The sequence below is a fragment of the Geotrypetes seraphini genome, chromosome 2 (assembly GCF_902459505.1).
Source record: "Geotrypetes seraphini chromosome 2, aGeoSer1.1, whole genome shotgun sequence".
In the NCBI taxonomy this organism is placed as follows: domain Eukaryota; kingdom Metazoa; phylum Chordata; class Amphibia; order Gymnophiona; family Dermophiidae; genus Geotrypetes; species Geotrypetes seraphini.
Window position 1 is genome coordinate 339,122,130 of NC_047085.1, and position 22,039 is coordinate 339,144,168.

General features: G+C 43.2%; 1 protein-coding gene and 1 pseudogene across 1 annotated transcript in view; both read left to right on the forward strand.

The window, feature by feature from the left end:
• HECW1 (HECT, C2 and WW domain containing E3 ubiquitin protein ligase 1) overlaps positions 1 to 22,039 on the forward strand; it is a 318,284-nt gene that overhangs the window by 115,264 nt on the left and 180,981 nt on the right. Inside the window, exons 7-8 of the mRNA XM_033932848.1 lie at positions 3,825 to 3,925; positions 20,360 to 21,667. Of these exons, the coding sequence (XP_033788739.1) occupies positions 3,825 to 3,925; positions 20,360 to 21,667 (1,409 nt within the window). The remainder of the gene's footprint in view (positions 1 to 3,824; positions 3,926 to 20,359; positions 21,668 to 22,039) is intronic.
• LOC117353852 lies at positions 989 to 1,326 on the forward strand (annotated as a pseudogene).

Sequence of the window (22,039 nt, forward strand, 5' to 3'; positions counted from 1 at the left end):
GAGGATAGAGTTATTGAAATACTGAAGGGCAAGCTGTAGATATACATGGTGAAAAGCTGTAGATAGACACGATGAAAAGAGTGAAATTGAGGACTGGATAGTAAGAATTTAGACAGATGCAGAAAATAAATTGAGAAAGAAAACAAGGGAAGAAAAGGGAAGGGAGAGGAGAGGAGAGAGTGAAATGCCAGACCTTGGGGGTGGGGGGAGAGATGGAAGGGGGAGGCAGACAGTTTCTGGAAGGGGCATAGAAGGAGAGAAGATACCATTAGGGGCAGACAGTGTATGGTAGGAAGAGAGTGATGAAAACATAAGAACATAAGCAATGCCTCTCCTGGGTCAGACCTGAGGTCCATCATGCCCAGAAGTCCGCTCACGCGGCGGCCCAACAGGTCCAGGACCTGTGCAGTAATCCTCTATTTATACCCTTCTATCCCCTTTTCCAGCAGGAAATTGTCCAATCCTTTCTTAAACCCCAGTACTGTACTCTGCCCTATTACGCCCTCTGGAAGCGCATTCCAGTTGTCCACCACTCGTTGGGTAAAGAAGAACTTCCTAGCATTCGTTTTGAATCTGTCCCCTTTCAACTTTTCCGAGTGCCCTCTTGTTCTTTTATTTTTAGAAAGAACAAGAGGGCACTCGGAAAAGTTGAGGAAAGCAGAAACCAGGGACGACAAAGGGAGAAAACATTTTTCTATTTCTTTTATGTTTTTGCTTTAGAATAAAGTAGCATTGTAGCTGTGCTGACAAATGTTTATAAATAGAAAATGGAAATAAGGTGATCCTTTTTATTGATCTAATTTTAATACATTTTTGACTAATTCAGAGACCAAAACCCCCTTCTTCATGTCAGGACAGGATACAATAACAGCAGTATACTTTACTGACCTGAGGAAAGAGGTTTTGGCTTCTGAAAGCTAATTGAAAATGTATTGGTTGAGAGACACCGGAAGCAGAAAGCGAGCAAGGGGAAGCCAGAGCCGCCGCCATGAAGTTTGTTTACAAGGAAGAGCATACCTTTGAGAAGCAGTGCTGCAAGGGCAAGAAGATCCGCAAGAAGTACCTGGACCGGGTGCCGGTTATTGTAGAGAAAGGTCCAAAGGAGACCTGGATAAGAAGAAATTCCTATTTCCATCAGATCTAACAGTTGGACAGTTCTATTTCCTGATTCGGAAGAGAATTCACTTCCGGGCAGAGGATGCCTTATTCTTTTTTGTTAATAATGTCATCACCAGTGCAACAACGGGATAGCTATACCAGGAACACCACGAAGAGGATTTCTTCCTGTACATTGCCTACAGTGATGAAAGCGTCTATGGAATGTGAAAATCCCTTCCCGGCAGAGGTCCCTGCAGCCCCTGCATTCACAAGGACCTGTACTTTCAGATTATAAAGCATTTTGTTCTTTTTGGTTTTGTTTTTATTAATCTACTTTAGTATCACCTCTGCCCTTCTGGAGTAAGAGAGGGGCTGGCAAGACACCTGAGCAAACCTAATCTCCCCCTCTCCCCCACCATGGCTCCCTTCATCCACATGTAAAGATCTCTCCTATTCCCTTTCTTACCTTCATCCGTGCTTTAATTTTGATTTTCTTTTGGGGATGACAGGAATTGCCAGTTCTCTCTTGGCTCCCTCTTCCCCTCAAGAAGTGGTGAGTTGGATTGTGGCATTACCTCACCTGCCACCAACCTGGTGAATATCATCTTGCTTAGTGTTGTACTGGAAGATTAATAAAATGGAGGTGAAGATGCTGAAAAAACTGTATTAGTCCAATAAATAGTATTATCTTATTTTCCATTTTTTGTTTTATTTTTATTTGTTAATTTGTAAAGTGATGATTGCTATTTCTCAGGGTTTGTTTTTTTTCAAATTTATATTTGCTATCTTTATATTTTCCACAACATTAGGGGACTTGCATCACTGTTTCTGTTGACTAACGCCAACTAGATGTTCCAAGATTGAGCTTATTACTTTGGTAATAAGTTCAATTTCTGGTAATAACTTTGGTAATAACCTCTAATTTCTGGTCTTTGTTTGTACATTAACAGCATTGGAAAGACCCTTGAGGCAGGCATTTAATCACCGAAACACAGCTCGTGTCGGGTCTAACAATAAATTTGATTTGATTGTCCCTATCTGGATGGTCCTTGGTGCCTTTATGTTTCCTACTTTGGGTGATGTACGAGTACTTTGGCCCTCTCCTACATGTTTTTTCTTCTTTTTTTCCATAATTAGCCCCTAATTCTGTTAAAAAGCACCAAAAATTACAGGGAAGTTTTGGTCGCATTTCAAAATTGCATGCACAAATTAATTGAATAATTAGCAACAATAATTGGCATTTTAGCAAGCAATTATTACTATTAATTAGATTTAATTAAAAAGGGGGCAAATAAATGGGGGCATTCCTTTAAATTTTGCACATAACTACAGAATTAGGACTTTGGTGCCTAAATTTAGGCAAGGGCATTTGTGCCACATTTTCATTGATGCACTAGCTTTGTCCTTCATTTTTAGAAGTATATGTTTGATTTTGATGTCATGGTGAAGGGATGAGAGGAGGATAATTATTTGCTTATTTCTTTATTCACAATCTTGATATTTTCATTGTTGCAAGAGAACACAGACCTTGATCCCAGACATGTTTATTTTTTGCCCCTGTTTGAATAAAGTAGAAGGAACTTGCTCTGGGGACTGGGTAAAACATGGACCTTGCGGACCTCACAGACTTTGTGGATCTTAACCACCCGCCCTTAAAAATCTGCTTACCTCAGTTTTGACAGCTATGGTTTGTAATTTCAGTTTATCTTTCACAAACCTGGAAACGAGGATTCCATGCACCTCACAGAGATCCTTGTTTTAACTCCCATGGACCTCACAGATCCCGCTCATCCCCCGAGGTATTAATACGCAGGTGTAACTTCATTCTTGCTATACCTTGGATACTGATTGTTGAGCGAGTCAATATTTGGTGTTATCTGTTTAGCTATCTTTCCATTGTTCTTTGTATGGATTACATTGAATGACCTCTGATGCAGGCGGACACACCAAAACACGGACTATGTCGAGTCATTCAATAAATGGAAGTTTGAATGCTCAGGACTTGAAAGCTTATTGTACTTCTTTTTTATGCTTCTTGGTTGTATAATCAAGAAAGGTATCACAACCAGAACGAAAGAAGTTATCCTGCCGTTGTATCGGGCGAAGGTGCGTCCGCATCTGGAGTACTGCGTCCAATATTGGTCACTGTACCTTAAGAAGGATATAGCGTTACTCGAGAGGGTTCAGAGGAGAGCGACATGTCTGATAAAAGGGATGGAAAATCTTTCATATGCTGCGAGATTGGAGAAACTGGGTCTCTTTTCCCTGGAGAAGAGGAGAATTAGAGCGGATATGATAGAGACTTACAAGATCATGAAGGGCATAGAGAAAGTAGAGAGGGACAGATTCTTCAAACTTTTGAATAATAAAAGAACAAGAGGGCATTCAGAAAAGTTGAAAGGGGACAGATTCAAAATGAATGCCAGGAAGTTCTTATTTACCCAACGTGTGGTGGACACCTGGAATGCGCTTCCAGAGGACGTAATAGGGCAGAGTTCAAGAAAGGATTGGACAATTTCCTGCTGGGGGAGGGAAGTTAGAAATTCCTTGAGCATGGATTCTCAACCCAGTGCTGATTTTCTCCTAGGACACACCACTTCACCAACTCAGACCTTTTTTGAATTATGACAATCTGCTGCCCACCATAGCACCCCCATACACCATCCTAAATTAGTGCTTACTATACTGAATGCTCACCAGTTTTCTCATTCTGTGCTTTCTTACAGAGACAGAGTTGTTAGCTACACTCTGGGGCGCAGGCTTCCGACAGATCATGTCAGCGGGCAGCTGCAGTTCCGATTCGAGATAACTTCTTCCATCCATCCAGGTGCTGTACACTACATTTTTATTTGCCTGCTATATTTCCATGGGTAATGGCTCACCCAAGACCTTTGTTCTTTATGGTTTATTACACATTATAGAAATATTAGCTAGTTGTCCTCTTTTTAATTTTTGCTTACTTTCCTTAGAAGGAATAATTAATATGCAAAAATAATTAACTTGGGCTATATGTTCTAAGCATTTTTCCCATAGATACAAAATGGAAGGAAAGATGTTGAAGCTGATATTTAAGAAGTGGAGTGTATGTGTGTTCATTATGTTACAGTATTGATGTATCTATACAGTACTTGCAGTGTCTTAGCCATAAGGGATATTGGAAACCTGGGCCCTCCACTGTGGGTTCAGGCCTCCCAAATTGTGGCACTTTCATCTGTAGCTAGGAGGGATCCCCAAGCCTGCTAGCAAAAAAAGGTCTTTCACTGGCAGTCAGTAGCACCTTCCTTGGGATGCTGCCTTCACACTGACTCCCCCCCCCCCACCCCATCCACCATCACTAATACACACACATGCTCGGTTTTCACATATATGAGCATGCATGGGAGGAGGATCACAGTAGTAGAACCCAATGAAAAGAGCCGCTGATTGCCAGGCTAGTAATGGAGGACCTTTTCTGCTGGCATGGCTTGGGGATCCCCAGGGTCATGGGGGTGCAAGGATTACAGGGCGCAAGGATTGCAGGTCATGGGGGTGCAAGGATTGCACACAATTTGGACTCAGTTCCCTGATACTTTAAGGTCTGGCTAAGCAATTGGTACAGCTGTTAGAACTGCTTCTTTCATAGAAATGTTTTGGGACATTTTGTGGAGCTGGATCATTTCTCTTCCACCTCCAACTGTATACAGGAACTTTACTTCTGCAACAAAGAAATTTTCACCAGATCTCTTCCACTCTTCCTATGACTAGAGCTGTCTTCCAATTCCAACGTCATTTGTAGAATCCTTCCCTGCCTATGAGAATTCTATAATAGATAATGGTTTATCTACGAAGCAATAGAAAATAATTCAAAAAATCACAATGAAAATTTGGATATAGTTAATAATTTTTAATAGAAATTCTTATAGCTAATAAAACTGAATGGGTTTCAGATGGTTTCAACACATGTTCCCTACTCGTAATTAGCCAACTAGCTATGTCTGGCTGTATAAGTAATCACAGAGCTTAAAATAATATAACTTGCAGATCTCAGTACAGTCTTTCATTCCATGATGCTAGCTGGAGGCATGGTAGAGCAGGTCCAGCGTAGGAGATGGCACCTGTAGACGGATCTCGGAAATCAGCTGATGAGATGAATCTCTGCACAGTCATGTCCTTCATGGATGGACATTGGCCAGGCATATTTGTTGTCAAACCTGCCAAATCATGTAAAATCCTAACACATCAGCCCAAAATAGGGTGCAATTCCTCTGTCTCAAGGTCTCCTTCCTTCTTCTAGGCCAGAATCTTAGATGAGTTACTGAACTTACTGTTCCATCAGGGTCACAGCCATTACCTTTATCTGATGCAAGGCAGGGTAACAGTCTTTAGCACAGAGAATCCATGTACCATTACAGGTCTCTAGCGGTAACCAAATCCAGGCTGAAAACTCACTTTTTTGAAGCAGTGTTTAAGTCCTAACCCTACCATCTTTTAAAACACCCATATTCCCTCTACGGTTCCCTACCCTATTCGCCTCATCAGTCCTCTTGCAATACCCTACTTGAGCAAAGTGTATAGACTCACCCTTTTATCCTGTATGTTTCCAAGTTTATTTATAATTTAATATACTGACCATCTACATGTACCTGACTGGTTTACAGAGCTAAAAGTATAAAAAATAAATGTATAGCGGGGTACAAGAAAAGTTGAATAAAATGAGGACTAAGACATTGACATAACTGGACATGGGAGGAACTGGGGGTGAGGAAAGTTAGTAACTACATCATAAAAATGAACATAAAGGGGAGGGGAAGTTAAGATGGCGGCGGTGTGTGAGCTATGAGTGAGACACAGTTAAGATCCAACAACTGCTGGACTTCCTCATTACCTGTTATAGAGAATCTTGTCAGCGTTTCCTGCTATGCTGCATACGAAGAGGAAGGGGGTGATTAGAGCCGTATCCTCGCCGGCACTAACATCTACCCCAGCCCAGCAGACTGTCGATCGTTTCTTCCCAGCTCTAACGATGACGACGCAAGCACCCAGAGGATTGGATACCCCGGCGTTGGACATAGGCTTGGGAGAGCTTATTGCCCTTTTGGGCCTTGAAACATCTCTCTCACCTCCGCCCTCCCTTAATCCTCTGCGTCCAGCTGAAACCAGGGCACTGGGACAGGAGAGCCGTGATCCAGGAAGTGGATACACGGGATCTCCCAGCGAGGGCATAGTGTCAACGGAAGAACAGCTGATGCCCACAATCAAGAGAACTGAGAAAGTATCAGCTCCCATGGAGGCGTCCCTGAACGATATCTGGCGGCTGCTACAACGGATGGAGACTAAAATGGCCAAGACCACAAGGAGATAACTAATATCAAAACTAAATTAGATACCTTAACTAAGACTGTGGAGTCAATGAAAATGGAGTTTTCCGACCAAGCCAGGCAAATACAGGAAGAAATAACACTTAAAACAAAAGTTTGAAGCAGCTACAATTAAAGATAACACCCTGATTCACAGAAAACTTGAACAGATAGAAAATTATAATCGTCGGTTAAATCTTTGTTTCCTGAATTTTCCTCTGGCTCCAGGCGTTTTACCTATTGATTATCTTAAAAGGTATTTATCTGAGAATTTTAAAATTTCCCTAAATAATATTTCTCCAATTAATAAAATATATTACCTGCCAAGTAGAAAAGATGTACAAAAAGATTTGGGGAAAAAGAATGGTCAAGGGACTCATTGATTTTGATAATGTGTCTTTACTTCTAGAACAAACTTTAACAGCTGACACGGAAAGAGCGACTCTCTTGGTGTCCTTCGTTTTTGAACAAGGCACCAATATGATCTAGAAATTATATTTTAAGAATTCTCAGAAATTATTTGGAGGCCAGAAAGTACGGATATATCCTGATATTTCCAAAACTACTCAGAAACGAAGAAAGGATTTCCTCTCTCAGCGTCAAGAGACAATTAAATTAGGTGCTACATTTCTTCTTGCTTATCCCTGTAAGTGCCTGGTCAGGTATTTGGGTGTCAAATATACATTTTATTCTCTAGAACATTTGAAGCAGTTTCTAGATATTAAGAAAATTATCAAGGAATGAATGGAAAAGGAATTATTGAATTAGTCGTTGATTCACACTAAGCCTTACTGTAAACGATATGTAATTAATTTCTCCCTTTAATATGTTTAACTACCCTTATTGAAATTGTGGTCTAAGAAAGGGGATTAAGTTTTGGTTATATTGTAAAAAAAATTTTCCTCTGAAATATTTTCCTTCTCTGTGTTCATGTAGCAAGATGTTCTTGTGAATTTTATTTGAAAATTATAAAGAAATAAAGAAAAAAAAAATGAACGTAAAGGGAGACCATAAGAACATAAGAATAGCCTTACTGGGTCAGACCAATGGTCCATTAAGCTCAGTAGCTTGTTCTCACGGTGGCCAATCCAGGTCCCTAGTACCTGGCCAAAACCCAAGGAGTACCAATATTCCATGCTACCGATCCAGGGCAAGCAGTGGCTTCCCCCATCTATTTCTCAATAACAGACTATGGACTTTTCCTCCAGGAACTTGTCCAAACCGTTTTTAAAACCAGCTACGCTATCCACTCTTACCACATCCTCTGGCAATGCGTTCCAGAGCTCAACTATTCTCCGAGCTAAAAAAAATTTCCTCCTATTGGTTTTAAAAGTATTTCCTTGTAACTTCATCGACTGTCCCCTAGTCTTTGTAATTTTTTTTTTTTTTTAATAAATTTTTATTCATTTTAAAGCCAAAAATAAGTGCAACATATTTTACAGTCATTTTATACTTTAACATCACTTAAATTCAATCAAAAATATATTCTATGACAAATACATATATCACCCCTCCCCCCCCACTACATTTTCAACAATTTACACTCAGGCCTAACACGGGGAACATGAGTCTGATAACATAAAGGGGGATTTCCTTGATAAAGCCTTGTGTAGGAGAAACATAGCTCTTTGTGTGTAGATTAAGATGAGCATTGTTTTCTTAATCTAAAACGTACTTTTTCTACTGAAATTATTTAAGAAAAAATGTTTAAGGCATATTTAAAGTATAATGAAAGAAGAAGATTAAAATGGGACCGATGACGATTTAGGTGCTGTGGTGCTATATGAGGAAAAGTCAGATACTCATACTAGCCTGCACTACTGAGGTCTACGAATGATAGATATCTTAAGGCTCTTGATTATGTGTTAGTGACATCATTGGACGATAAATTATCAAGGGATGATCAGAGATCGCTCAGATAAGCATATTTGATTGTATCAACTCTTCCTGGAGTTTTAGAAGTGAAATACGGGCTTTGTTATGAATTTTATTCATATTCATTCTAATTTAATACATATATTAATTAGGTATTTCCAAGTAGTTTTATGTTTTTCTGAGCTATCTCTGTATTCTTTGCACCCCTCCCTGCAGTTCAGAATGATAATAATAATAATTATTTATGTTCTTATATACCGCCCCACCATCAGTTCTAGGCGGTTCACAACAAATAAACTGAAACATTTCAGCAGAACATACAATTTCAGAAATACACTACTACATACAACCGGACTAGCTAAAATACAATTTCAATACATTGCTATCAATAAAAAATAGAGGTTAAAAATGATTAGAAACAAGCAGTTCACAGCCTCTTTCTCTTCTTTTCCATTCTTGGGTCATGCATCCACCTTTTACCTTGAAATCCAGCATCTAACTCCCATTTAAACTCCTGCATCCATCTTTACTATTTAAAGTTCAGCAGGTTTCACACACGTGTTCAATATCCATCTCTGCAGTAATTCAAAATTCATTTATTCAAAAATCCAACATCCATCTCTCCAGTCTGACAGTCAGCATCTTGTTTCCTGCCAGGGCAGAACTCTTAGTTCAACTACGGAAGTAAGTTGCTTGTTTACTAATTTGTAATATCCAGTTGGAAATCTAGAAAAGTGAGTCTTTTTTTGAATGTTGGATTGGTTTAGTTATTTAATAATGAACGACACATGCATTATGAGAATAGTAAAGGCATAGCACAGAGATTCTTTTCATGGTGCTGTTGAATGATTTATAAACTATCCTTGATCAAAACAAGATGGCCATAATTGTCTCTCTAAACTTGTCAAGCATGTCTGATCCTATTGACCAGGGGTAGGGAACTCCGGTCCTCGAGAACCGTATTCCAGTCGGGTTTTCAGGATTTCCCCAATGAATATGCATGAGATCTATTTGCATGCACTGCTTTCAATGCATATTCATTGGGGAAATCCTGAAAACCCAACTGGAATACGGTTCTCGAGGACCGGAGTTCCCTACCCCTCTATTGACCATTAGCTTTTTACTGAGTTGCCTTGCCTCAGTAGGTGTTGGCAGCATGGTACTTGACTGGTTTACATAGGGCTCCTTTTACTAAGCCACGTTAGGGCTTTAGCGCGCGCTACATTGCCACGTGCGTTAGACCTTAACGCCAGCATTGAGCTAGAGTTAGTTCTAGAAGCGTAGCGCACAGTAATTTCCTGCGTGCACTAAAAATGCTAGCGCACCTTAGTAAAAGGAGCCCATGGTTTCTGTCCAATCACATTGCACAAGTGATCAAAGGATTTCATTCCTCTTACCCTTTGGACTGTGTTGTCGTTCAAGGGTCAGTTCTTGCCCTACACGTATTCATTTTTTCCTCAGTTCATTATCCATTTGATCCACCACATGGAATATTGGACTGTTATTTCTCTGACATTCAGCTTTTGATGATGAACAAACTTTCAGTATGCACCCAAACAATTAGAACGTAAGAATTGCCGCTACTGGGTCAGACCAGTGGTCCGTCGTGCCCAGCAGTCCACTCACGCGGCGGCCCCTAGGTCAAAGACCAGTGCTCTAAATGAGCCCAGCCTCACCTGTGTACTTTCCAGTTGAGCAGGAACTTGTCCAACTTTGTCTTGAATCCCTGAAGGGTGTTTTCCCATATGACAGAAGTATTTTAACAAATCATATATCTTCAGTCACCTTCCTGGAACACCAACTTAACTCGCATGGAATAAGTTTTCTGACCTCAGCCATGCTGATGTTTAAATTACTGTTTTTATATTTAGGTATAAATCATGTTTTATTGGCACATCATCAGTAAATACACAATACAACACGACCATACAACAAGGTCGCGAACATCAAATGTACCATCAAATACATTTTCACCCCAACCAAAGAATCCCCCCAATCCCCACCTACTCCAAATCCAAAACCCCCACCCCAACCCAAACCCACACCATGAGACCCAATCCATACCCAAAAACCCCCCAGCAAGAAAGGATTATGCTGAGCAAGCTGTTTGCTTATGCCGCTCAGCACAGATCAAACAAAACAAGAGAACCAATTCCCATCCTCCCACCCACAATGTGTAATCCCACCCTACCCCCTGAACTCCACATACGTCCAACCACTCATACCCACCATTCACACTCTCCCAAACATCCACCCACCAACCCGGGGAAAACAGCTGAGAGCATAAGGTATCAACAACAGAGTGAATTCAAGACCAGACTTCTGGCCCTAGGGGAAAGCGAGGAAATGTAGGGGTCCCAGGTCTGCAGGAAAATCTTCGACCGCCGGACAGATAATCGAGCATGGCGCTGCTCCAAGAGCATCAAATTATGAAAACGATTCCTCCAAGCCCAGTAAGCAGGCGCTATGTCTTGCGTCCAAACGCTAAGAATGATCTTCTTTCCTATAACAGCACCCTTCCGGATCAGCAACCGATGTCTCCGAGCAGGCACTCGCAAAGATTCATATCTATCCAAAAGCAAGCCTACCGGAGACATCGGAATAGCGTGACCAACCAGCCGCTCCAAAAAGCGGAGTATGGCTCTCCAAAAGACTTTCACTCGAGGGCATCCCCAAAATGCATGAAAAAAGGAGTTGCAACCCAGTGTACACTTAGGGCAGATTGGAGAAGAAATGCCCCCAACCTTGTGGACCCGCTCTTGGGAAAAATACGCTCTATACACCACTCGAAATTGGCATTCCCTCAGTTCTGCACTAATAGAAATAGAAGAGATACGACCAATAAGGGAAGGAAAGTTCAAGGACTCACCAGGTATGCCCAGATCTCTACCCCAGCGGTTCTCCAGAGCCGTATAAGACTTCTGAGGAGTAAGCCGCCGCAAAGCCCCATGCAACGCAGACACCGTCAAGCCACAAGCATAAAATTGGGCAAAAAATAGACGAAATTGGTTACCCAATCGAAACCGTAAGCCCGGGCGCGCCAAGGATCCCACATAATGATGAATTTGCCGGTACGCAAACAGACCTCCCACACCCAAAGAATGAAGCATGGGAAAATCTCCCCAAGGTCTCATCGCCCCTTCCTCATCCAATAAATGCTCAAGAAGAAGAAACCCCTCTCCAGTCCATCGCACAAAGACCGAGTTATCACAGCCAGGCAGAAACTGCGGATTCCCCCGTATAGACAACTGATCCGAAACTTGATGGTCCCCCCCCAGTAACCCTACCAATGCCATCCAAGAAAAACGCCACGACCTAAGGATGAAACTAGATCGGAACGCGGAAGGCAAGAGGCGAACAGGTAACTGAGACAGCGAAAACAAGTGCCAAGGAGAGAAAAGAGCATATTCAAAGTCCCGAAAAAGATAGTCATCACTCTGTAAGCACCAGTCTCCCAAAAATCGCAGCAAGCAAGCCAGATTATAGAGGCCAATATCCGGGAGCCCCACACCACCGATCCCTCCCGAGCCGAACAGATAAGAGATCGATATCTGAGACTTCTTGCCTTGCCAGAGGAATCGGGTCAGCTGCCTATGAAGCCGTTGAAGATCGCTACGTCGCAGACAAAGAGGCAGCAACTGGAGTACATACAACCAGCGGGGAAAAATAACCATCTTATACAACTGAACCCTACCATAAAAAGAGAGAGGTAGAGACATCCACTTTGCAAAACAACCCTCCGTAGCGGCCAACAAAACATCTACATTAGCACGATATAACCGTCCCACACTGCTCGTAAGTTGCACTCCCAAATATTTGAATACACCAGCCGCCCACCGTAAAGGGAACTGCCCCGGCCATTCCAAGCGCACCGCCTCGGCCGTAGCTAATGCCAAAGATTTATCATAATTCAATTGGAAGCCCGAAAAATCGCCATACTCCGTAAAAAGCGACATAAGAGCAGGAAAGGATTCCCACGGGGAGGTCAAATGAACCAACAAATCGTCTGCAAATGCCGAAATCTTGAACTCTCGGCCGCCAAGAGAAACACCCCGAACCGCCGGATTAGCAGAGATTTCGCGAATTAAGGGATCCAAGGTGAGCACGAAAAGAAGAGGAGACAAGGGGCAACCTTGTCTAGTACCCCGCTGAATTGGAAACACCGCCGAAGAAACTCCATTAACCAGCACCCTGGCCAGCGGATCATGATATAACGCAGCCACCGCATCACTAAAGAAACCTCCCATACCATAATGTTGAAGAGTACAAAACAAAAAATCCCACAAAACCCTATCAAAGGCCTTATGGGCATCAAAACTGACCAACAAAGAAGAAACCTGCTCCCGCTCCACCCACTCCAGCGAAGCCAATATAGTACGTAAATTGCGAGTGGACGACCGACCTTTGACGAACCCAACTTGAGGCTCCGCCACCAGTGAGGGCAAAATACCCGCCAACCGGTTGGCCAACAATTTAGCAAAGAATTTAGCTTCAGCATTCAACAAGGATATGGGGCGATACGAGGAGGCCCTTAATGGGTCCTTGCCGGGCTTAAGCAAAACCACAATCTGAGCAACCCGAAGAGAAGGCGGAAGAGCCCCCTCGCGTACCGCGGTGTTAAACACATCAACCAGAACTGGGGCCACGTCCGCAAGTAGAAGTCTATAGAATTCACTGCGAAAGCCATCGGGCCCCGCCGCCTTCTGCAGCGGAGAACTACCAAGAACCAGCGATAGCTCTTCAACCGTAAAAGGAGCCTGCAAACGCGCATTCTGAGCGTCTGTCACCACCGGATGAGAGACCTGATCCAAATAAAGATCACCCGCCAACGCAGAAACCGGTGGAGCAGCATACAACTCCTGGAAATAATGGTGAAACACCGCTGCCATATCCTCATCTTTGTGGACCAAACCACCATCTGCCCGGCGGAGATGGAGAATTGGGGAAAACCCCTTAGCACGTCGAATCAAATTTGCCAAAAGCTTACCGCTCTTATTAGCATGCAAATACAGTTGAAATTTATAGTATGCCAAAGACTTCATAGCCCGATCATGTAATAGTTCCCGCAACGACAACTGCGAAGCCAATAATAACGCTCTATTGATTCCGGTGGGATGAGCCCCATAGCGGCGACGATCATCCTGAACCTGGCGCTCCAGCCGGAGCACCTGACGGTCGCGCCTTTTTTTCTTTCGGCTAGAGTAAGCAATGATCTCACCCCGCAACACCACTTTAGCAGCCTCCCAGTAAAGAAATGAGTCACCCCTATGAGACGCATTGTGAAAAGCATAGTCCTTCCATTTATCTACCAGGAAAGCATGAAACTCCTGATCAGAATAGAGCGAGAGAGGAAACCGCCAATGAAAGCCCCCAGGGGTATCTCCAGGAAACTCTAAAATAAGAACAATCATAGCATGATCCGAAACATCATATCCTCCAATCTCCGCCGAGCTCACCTGCGAAAACAGGGAATCCGTGAGCAACCAATAATCAATACGGGACTGCGTTGCATGGGCACTAGATGTATGAGTGTAGTCGCGGTCTCCAGGATGTAACACCCGCCACACATCAATCAAAGACATAGAAGAGGCAAACAAGGGAAGGCCTCTATTCGGGGCATACCTGTCGTGAGGAAGGGGATTAGATTTGTCAATAGTGGGATCAAACGCTTGATTAAAATCCCCACCCAACACCACTGGAAGGTCCTGATGAAGAAGTCTGGTAAGGGAACGCATAAAGGACCCATCCCAAGTGTTAGGAGCATATATATTACACAAGAGCAAATCCTGCCTATTAAGTGTCACTTTAGCTACCAGATAACGCCCCTGCGGGTCAGACCATACCTTATGGGTAGTCAAATGCAGACCCTTACGACATAAAATGACTACCCCCGCCTTCCGGTGCAGACCCGAAGACTCCAAGATCTCACCAACCCACCACCGGCAGAGTTTAGCATGTTCCGCAGAAGAGAGGTGGGTCTCCTGCAAAAATGCTATATCCGCCTTTTGTCGATTCAATGCACTAAGAATTTTTTGGCGTTTAACAGGAGATGTGATACCATGGACATTCCAGGAGATAAACTTAATTACCATGAGTAGGAAAAGCTAAGATAAAAAGAAAGATAGCTGAATAGACTACCGGGGGAACCGTCCCAGCCAGCGGCTCCTTCCCAGAGCAAAAAGTCACCCATAGTCCAAAAAAAAACACAAACACAACCAAACACCAATACCCCGGGTCACACAGCCACCTCCAGTCACACCCAAACACACCCTTCCAAACATTCCACACATACAAACCCCCCTCCCAAGCCCAGCCCCCAACCACCCAGCAGCCCTCCCTCCCCCCAACAACCTCCCAAACTCCAACCCCCAAATTCTCATGCACAGATCTGGGAGAAACCCAGATACCAATCACGCTGAAAAGCCCTCCCGAGCCCACCCCCCAACTTCCATAGAAACTAAACACAAACCCACGAAGAAGAAGTACTGGAAATTAGACTAAAGACATATCTCAACAAATAAAACAAGAATGCACAATTACTGCGGAGGAACAGGCAGTTATGCGGGGAAACTTTCCCAATATAAGCCGCAAAGAAGACAACATATCAGTAAATAAAATAAAATAAATCCCCCTTATGCTGAGAGAAAACAAAACGAGAACCATGTTAAAAGCAGATGGGGACACCATGGCAGAAAAGCACGCCATCCCCCACAGAGGAACAGCGCCATATAATCCAATACACAGGCAAACAAGAACAGCAGGAACAAAACCAAAGGGCTGGAGTCCTCGGACATGGGTCAGGCAGAGAAAATAGCAGCAGCTCCCAAATCTCCAGCACCACCGCCCCACCGGCAGTCCATGGCAAAGTCCAAGGCTGCTTGCTAGCAGCAGCAAAACAGCAAGAGAGCCAGCCCAGTACAGTCCAGAAACCAGAAACTAAGAAACAGAGGACGATCAGGGGCTAGGCGCCGCTCCCGCCAGACGTTGCACATAAGCCAAGGCATCAGCCGCAGAGTCAAAAAAGTGAGAGCGACCCTCATGTTGAACTTTGAGGCGTGCAGGATAGAGAAGCGCAAACTGGATGCGCCGCTCATGGAGTTGACGACAGACAGCGGCAAACTCCTTTCTCCGGGCAGCCAATTGAACCGAGAAGTCCTGGAAGCATAAAATCTTCTGATTTTCATAGGTGAGGGGGCCTTTCGCCCGAATAGCCCGCAGGATCTCCACCTTGTGGGCATAATTCAACACCTTGAAGATTACCACCCTCGGACGGGTAGCATCTTGGCGGCGAACACCCAGACGGTGCGCTCTTTCAATCCGCAGGGGCCCCGCAGTCGAAGGAAGTTGAAGAGACTGCACCAGCCAGGATTCCAGAAAGGAGTGCAGCTGCCCATCCAACACCGACTCGGGAACGCCAACAAGTCGCAAATTGCTGCGCCTGGAGCGATTCTCCAGATCCTCCACCTTAAGTTCCAGCTGGCGAATTTTGGAGTCCGCCGCTGTCTGAGCCTCCCTAGACTGCCCGGCCGAGTCCTCCAAATCAGATACCCTTTGTTGAAAAGAGCCAAACTCCGCTCTAATATGGCTCACAGAAGCATCCAAGCCATCCAGTTTGTCGGAGAGCTTTTGAAGCTGAGAGGTAAGGGTGTCCTGTATCGCTGCCCGCACCTCCGTAATAACATCCGCCACCCACTCAGACCGTGGGGAAGAGGGAGACACGAGGGCCGGCTCCGCCATCTTGGGATCTGCAGCCCGAGGCTTCTCCCGCTCCTTGCGGGTCACTTTTGCAGCCATAGTGCCCCAAACCGAGTTCAAAACGCTGCCGGGACTTCCCCTCCGAAACCGGAAGTCGGGGAGAGCAGACCGCGCCGATAGCAACGCCGGCCGAGATCGAGAGAACAAGCGGGCCCGGGAGCTCTTCTCACGCACGTCGGCTCACCGAGACGGCATCACGTGATCTCCTGTTTTTATATTTAAACAGGCTCACACGCCAGCCTTTTCATTGGTCATCAGAATCTTCGATAGCTATTTTCTCAATACATTAATATTTCTCATTTATTCTTATTTAAATTTTTCAAAAATAAAGCTTATAAAGAATAAAAGACAAAACTCATCTTTAACAGATCTAACGGCAGGGGTAGATTTTCCGACACAGAATCTATGTTTCGCTACTGCTTTTTCAAGGAAACTCCTTTCTTAGTCATCATCACCACCCTTGCCTCTAGTTTTCAGCTTTTGATGGGCATAGATCCTTCTAGCCCTAGTCTAACCACAAAAAAATTCCTGTCTCCAAGAAGTTGCACTCTGGCTTCATGAACGTAAATTGAAGCTAAATCCCCTTTAGTCTCAAGCAATGTGGATCAGTAGTAAGTCTTCTCAACCAACCTTGGCTTCTACTATCTTAGATTATATGATTTGTTTATCTTCCTTTCTCAAAATGTTAAATTATAACATTGATTTATTTATTTAGGGATTAGCTAAACTAAACTAACTTATGGTGTTGCAGTAACAGAGGTTCAAGTTATGGATCACTAAGCTATACTTTTGAAAGGGCCCTCAGGGTTGTGGGAGTCTATCTCAGAAGATCTGCGAGAAGTGCCCCCTTCTTACCTGGGTCCCCTCTGTAGCACAGGGGCCATTTGGAAAAATCTATGCCACTGCTGGAATGGTAATCCAGGCCTCATACATACTTTTTGTTTTTAGGGAAAGTGTTGAGAAAGTTGTTTTATTATATAGTCTATGGGAAATTATAAATTAAATTCTGCACTCTTGTATATAATGCAGTACTTTTAATGCAGAAAATATTTTTTATAAAAGATTATATATTAAGCTAAATAAGTACAGTGGTACCTTGGCTTACGAACATAATTCGTTCCAGAAGCATGCTCATAAACCAAAATACTCGTATATCAAAGCGAGTTTCCCCATAGGAAATAATGGAAACTTGCTTTGATACGTTCCCACCCCCTGAGGCTAGCGGCGCTGCTCTATCCCCCCCCCCTCATGAGAACTGCCATTGCTCCCCCTGAAGGCACTCCCCCCTGCGATCCGGCACCCTCCCCCCCGCAATCCGGCACCCCCCCCCCCACCACGACCTGAAGTCCCCCAGACCCACCCGAACCCGCTTCTTACTTTCATCTCGGCCTCGGCACCGGCACCGACATTGTCCTGTGCATTGGTGCCGGTGCCCGAAGATCGGCCTCCTCTTCTGTGCTGGGCCTTGAGCATCTGCGCATGCTCAAGGCCTGCGAGTTCACGTTCTCTCCGAGATCTCTGGGTTCGGGTGGGTCTGGGGGACTTCAGGTCATGGCGGCGGGGTGCCAGATCACGGGGGGGAGGGTGCCGGATCGCGGGGGGGGCGCTCATAAATCGAGGCACGCTTGGTTTCCGAGGTGCTGATTTTGCAAATGTTTTGCTCGTCTTGCAAAACACTCGCAAACCGGTGCACTCGTAAACCAAGGTACCACTGTATTTCTCTATAATGAGTTGACCATATTATGTGGTGTGCTCAGTGATTCTGCGAACAAGTCATGTAGACAATAGACTAATTGCGAGAGGAACCATCATAGCGCCACCAAGTTCCTCAATACCAGCATTATACCCTAATATCAACTACTCATAAAAGAATAATGATAATAATAAGATGACACATCTTTATCTTGCTGTGGAACTCTTTAGCAGCATGGTGCCTCTCTGATGGTATGTATATTGTAACAGCTAATGTCCAAGTCCTTTGTCACATGAATATGCTGCAATTTCCCTCAGTGCTGCAGTGTGTAGAACTCAAATGCCAAAACAAAAATAACAATCCAAATAATTCAAACTGTTGTCTCCCAACTCCAGCCGAGTTTCTATGTTGCTTCTTCAGGAGGAGAGTTCAAAAATCCTTCACAAACGGCGATCTCTGCGTTACACAAAACACATAAAACACTAAATATGCATCCTAAGCAAACCTATTCTTATCTTAAACAATCTAATAAAGTTGTTTTGCCACAATTTACATTGTTTATCAAGAAAGTAGACTGTTTGAATGCATATTAGTTTGGGTTTCATCAGGCTCATGGTGTTGAGTTATTATTGATGTCATTATTGGATGTTCTTCGTTTAGGACTGGATCATAACATGACTTATTGTTTGATTTCTCTACATGTTGCAGGAGCTTTTGATTCAGTAGATTTGAGATTATTGTTATCGAAACTGGAAAGACTAGGAATGCGAGATAATGTATTAGTGGTTTTCTTCATAATTGATGGATAGAACATTTTGAGTATGTAATAGTTGGTCAGTGTCTGAGTATGCAGTGGGAAGAGATGTGCCTCAAGGGTCTGCACTTTTGGCATTATTGTCTAACATTTACATGACATCATTGGGTGAGTTATTTTAATCGCTGGGAATTAGATATAGGCAATATGCAGATGATATATTGGTTTTCTTTTCAGTACATTTTTGAAGGCAAGAGTTGAATGCTGAGTTGGATCGTTATATGAAGAGTGTAGAATACTGGATGCTTGTTCATGGGTTAACTTTAAGTATAGGAGAAACAGAAGTGATGTTTTTTGGGAGAAATGGTTATGAGTCATGGCCAGAACAGATGAAAGTGTTATAAGTAAACTTACCTGTAAAGAGAGACATGGCTGTGTTAGGGGGTGAGACTTGATTTTTAACTTTCCATGAAAAGTGGTAAAGACTACAGTCTTGTTTTGCCGAACTACATCTGTTACATCAATTGAAACCTATGTCATCCCCTTTCGATTTTTGATCAGTAGTTCAAGGGATGCTACTATCAAGGTTGGACTATTGTAATGCCCTATACCTTGGATTGCCCAAATTGAGGTGTTGGGCATTGCAGTTAGTTCAAAATGTGGCAGCACGACTTATTACAGGAGCATCAAGAACTGCTCATATAACTCCTGTGTTGCAACAGTTACATTCACTGCCAGTGACATTTACAGTACAATATAAGGTTATATCTATTATAAATCAAGCTTTATATCATGCAGTACCATTGTACTATAAACAAACATTGGCTATTTATCATCCAGCAAGATCCTTGCAATCTGAAAATGTTATGTTATTAGCCATAAGAGTTCATTCAAGATATGCAGAAACGTGAGGTCTCCATTTTCTTTTGCAGGGGTTAAATTGTTGAATGCTCATGTGGGTCAGTTGCAGATGTGTGTTGATAGACTCAGCTTTTTGTAACTGCATTTTTGTGAGAGGGTTAATGCTTTGTTTTCTTGAATGGGAAATATGTCATGAAGAAAAGGTTCTGTAGTTTGTTTCTGTGTATTATGAATGTTTGATTTGTAAACTGTCTAGGCATTAGATGGCATGTACATTTTTAAAATAAATAAATAAAATATTTATTTGATAGGGTTTATTTGCCACCTTTTGAATAAATTTACCCAAGATGGTATACAGCAAGAGTAAACCAAACATAGGCAATAGACAGTTACAGTATACTTCATACAATGTCATCATAACACACGTTAAAACATCTTAATAGACAGCATAGGGTATAAGATGAGGTGGAACATATAGACAGATAAGAGACAGTAATAAGAGTTAGATAGAGATAGAAATAACATTGACATTGATAAGGAAAAATTGCACATGAAGTTAAAAAAAAAAGTGCAAAAAATGAATTTAGGTAGGACAGGAGTGGATACGCAAGGTGCAGCTGGTGTTAGTCCTTGTGTATGTATGTGACTAACTAGTTAGTTGCTGTTCTTACCAGACCCAGAACATCCATGGCCCCTCCCTTGTGTTACCACTAAATTTTGTAATAATTTGCACATTCACCAAAACTAATAAAGCACTTGTCCAAAACATTCGGCCAACCTATGTTAAGTTGTTAGGGTTGCAAGCAGGCTATCTTATGTTGATCTAATAAAAAAAGATGTGGCAATATTTCTGGATTCACTGGAAACACAGTTCATTTATTATTATGAGTTATTATTATTAATTTTGTACAAAGCTTTATGCTATAGAGAGCACTGTATTTTTAAAGGAATTGATCTGCATGTTAATGCTGTGTTTCTTGCCTACAGATGATGAGGAAGTCTCGATAAGTACGGATCCTCCTGAGTCAGCAGAACCTCCAGGAAGTCCTGTGAGTAATCTAGAAGAGGAGATCACTAACAAGCCTTGGACAGAAAGCACAGATCCAGAGCAGATGAATGGATGCATTGCAAATGATATCAGTGCTTCTGTTAAAACGCCCGAGAAAGGCAGCCAGGACAGTCTACACGAAAACCTTGCAGTGGCTTCAGAAATAGAAGTCAGGCCATGTGATGCAACAGAGCCCATTGAATCTACCCCAGATGAAGGACAGCTCCCACTGAGCATTATGGATCTGGCTGAAGAACAGGTTCCACCTTCTAGCGATATATCTGATGTTGAAGAGGTGGGAAATAACCAGATGAATGCTTCTGCCCTGGATGAGGAAGGAGATATTCTTGCCGACACTGAGGAAATTGATACGGATGAAGCCCAGGTGGAGTTTCAGGCAGAGATGGAAGTGGAGAAAACCTGTGATTCAGAAGGAGCAGCATGCCCACAAAAAGATGAAGAACCAAAACTGAGGGCAATGGTGAAGAGAAAAACCAGGCCGTGCTCTCTGCCTGTGTCGGAACTTGAGACCGTGATTGCCTCTGCTTGTGGTGAGCCAGAAACCCCTCGAACCCATTATATCAGGATTCACACACTCCTTCACAGTTTACCGTCAGCACAGCTGAACGGTGATGGAGAGGAAGAGGAGGAACCAGTCAGCATAGAGATTGATGAAGAGTCTACAGTCAAGGAAATGTCAGAGAAGGATGTGATTAGTGAGACAGAAACCATTGCACCAGAAAACTCTATTGAAAATGTAGCGGATGAAAATGCTGACAGCAGGAGGACGCCGCCTCATACCATCTCCACTGAACACCTCTCAGACTGCAGTGAGCAACAGCTAGATTTTGACCATCCCCGAACTGAAAGTGAAAGTGAATCAAGTCCACGGGCCCTGGGGGACCATGAATGTGATATGTGTGACACTTCCTGTTACAGCACCTCCTGTTACAGTACTTCCTGTTACAGCACCTCCTGCTATAGCACCTCCTGCTATGACAGTCACAACCGGTTCTCAAGCCATACCCGTTTTTCATCGGTGGACAGTGCTAGGATCTCGGAGAGTACTGTTTTCTCTTCTCAAGATGATGAAGAAGAAGAAGAAAGTGCATTTGAGTCAGCACCAGACTCAGCACATAGCCCTGAGCCTGATAGGGAACAACACAATGGCACTATACACTGGCCAGATGAACTCATAGCTCAAGGAGAGAACCCAACAAGAGCAGGCCCAAGCAGCCAAAGAGAAGGTTAGGTTCAAACTGTATGGCAAGAAAAATGTTATCTCATAATTCCTAACCAAATGCGAGCAAGCGATAAAAATAACTTATACTGTTTATGAATGAGTAGGAATTCTAAATCCCCCGGCTTTTGTTTCTAGTGTTCACTTCCTGCCTGAGACACAAGCTTAACATTTTCATATGCAAAAAGAGGTTTGAAACTTGTGAGCAACAACATCAGTCATCAAGGTTTTAAACCCTAGCTACTGTCCATTTGTACACATTTCATTCATAATTCAGTCATCTTTAATAAATAAAGGGGTATTTTTTACCATTCTGTGGTAAAAATTGTTCTCTTGATTGGGAAATATGTCATGAAGAAAAGGTCCCACACGCTAAGTC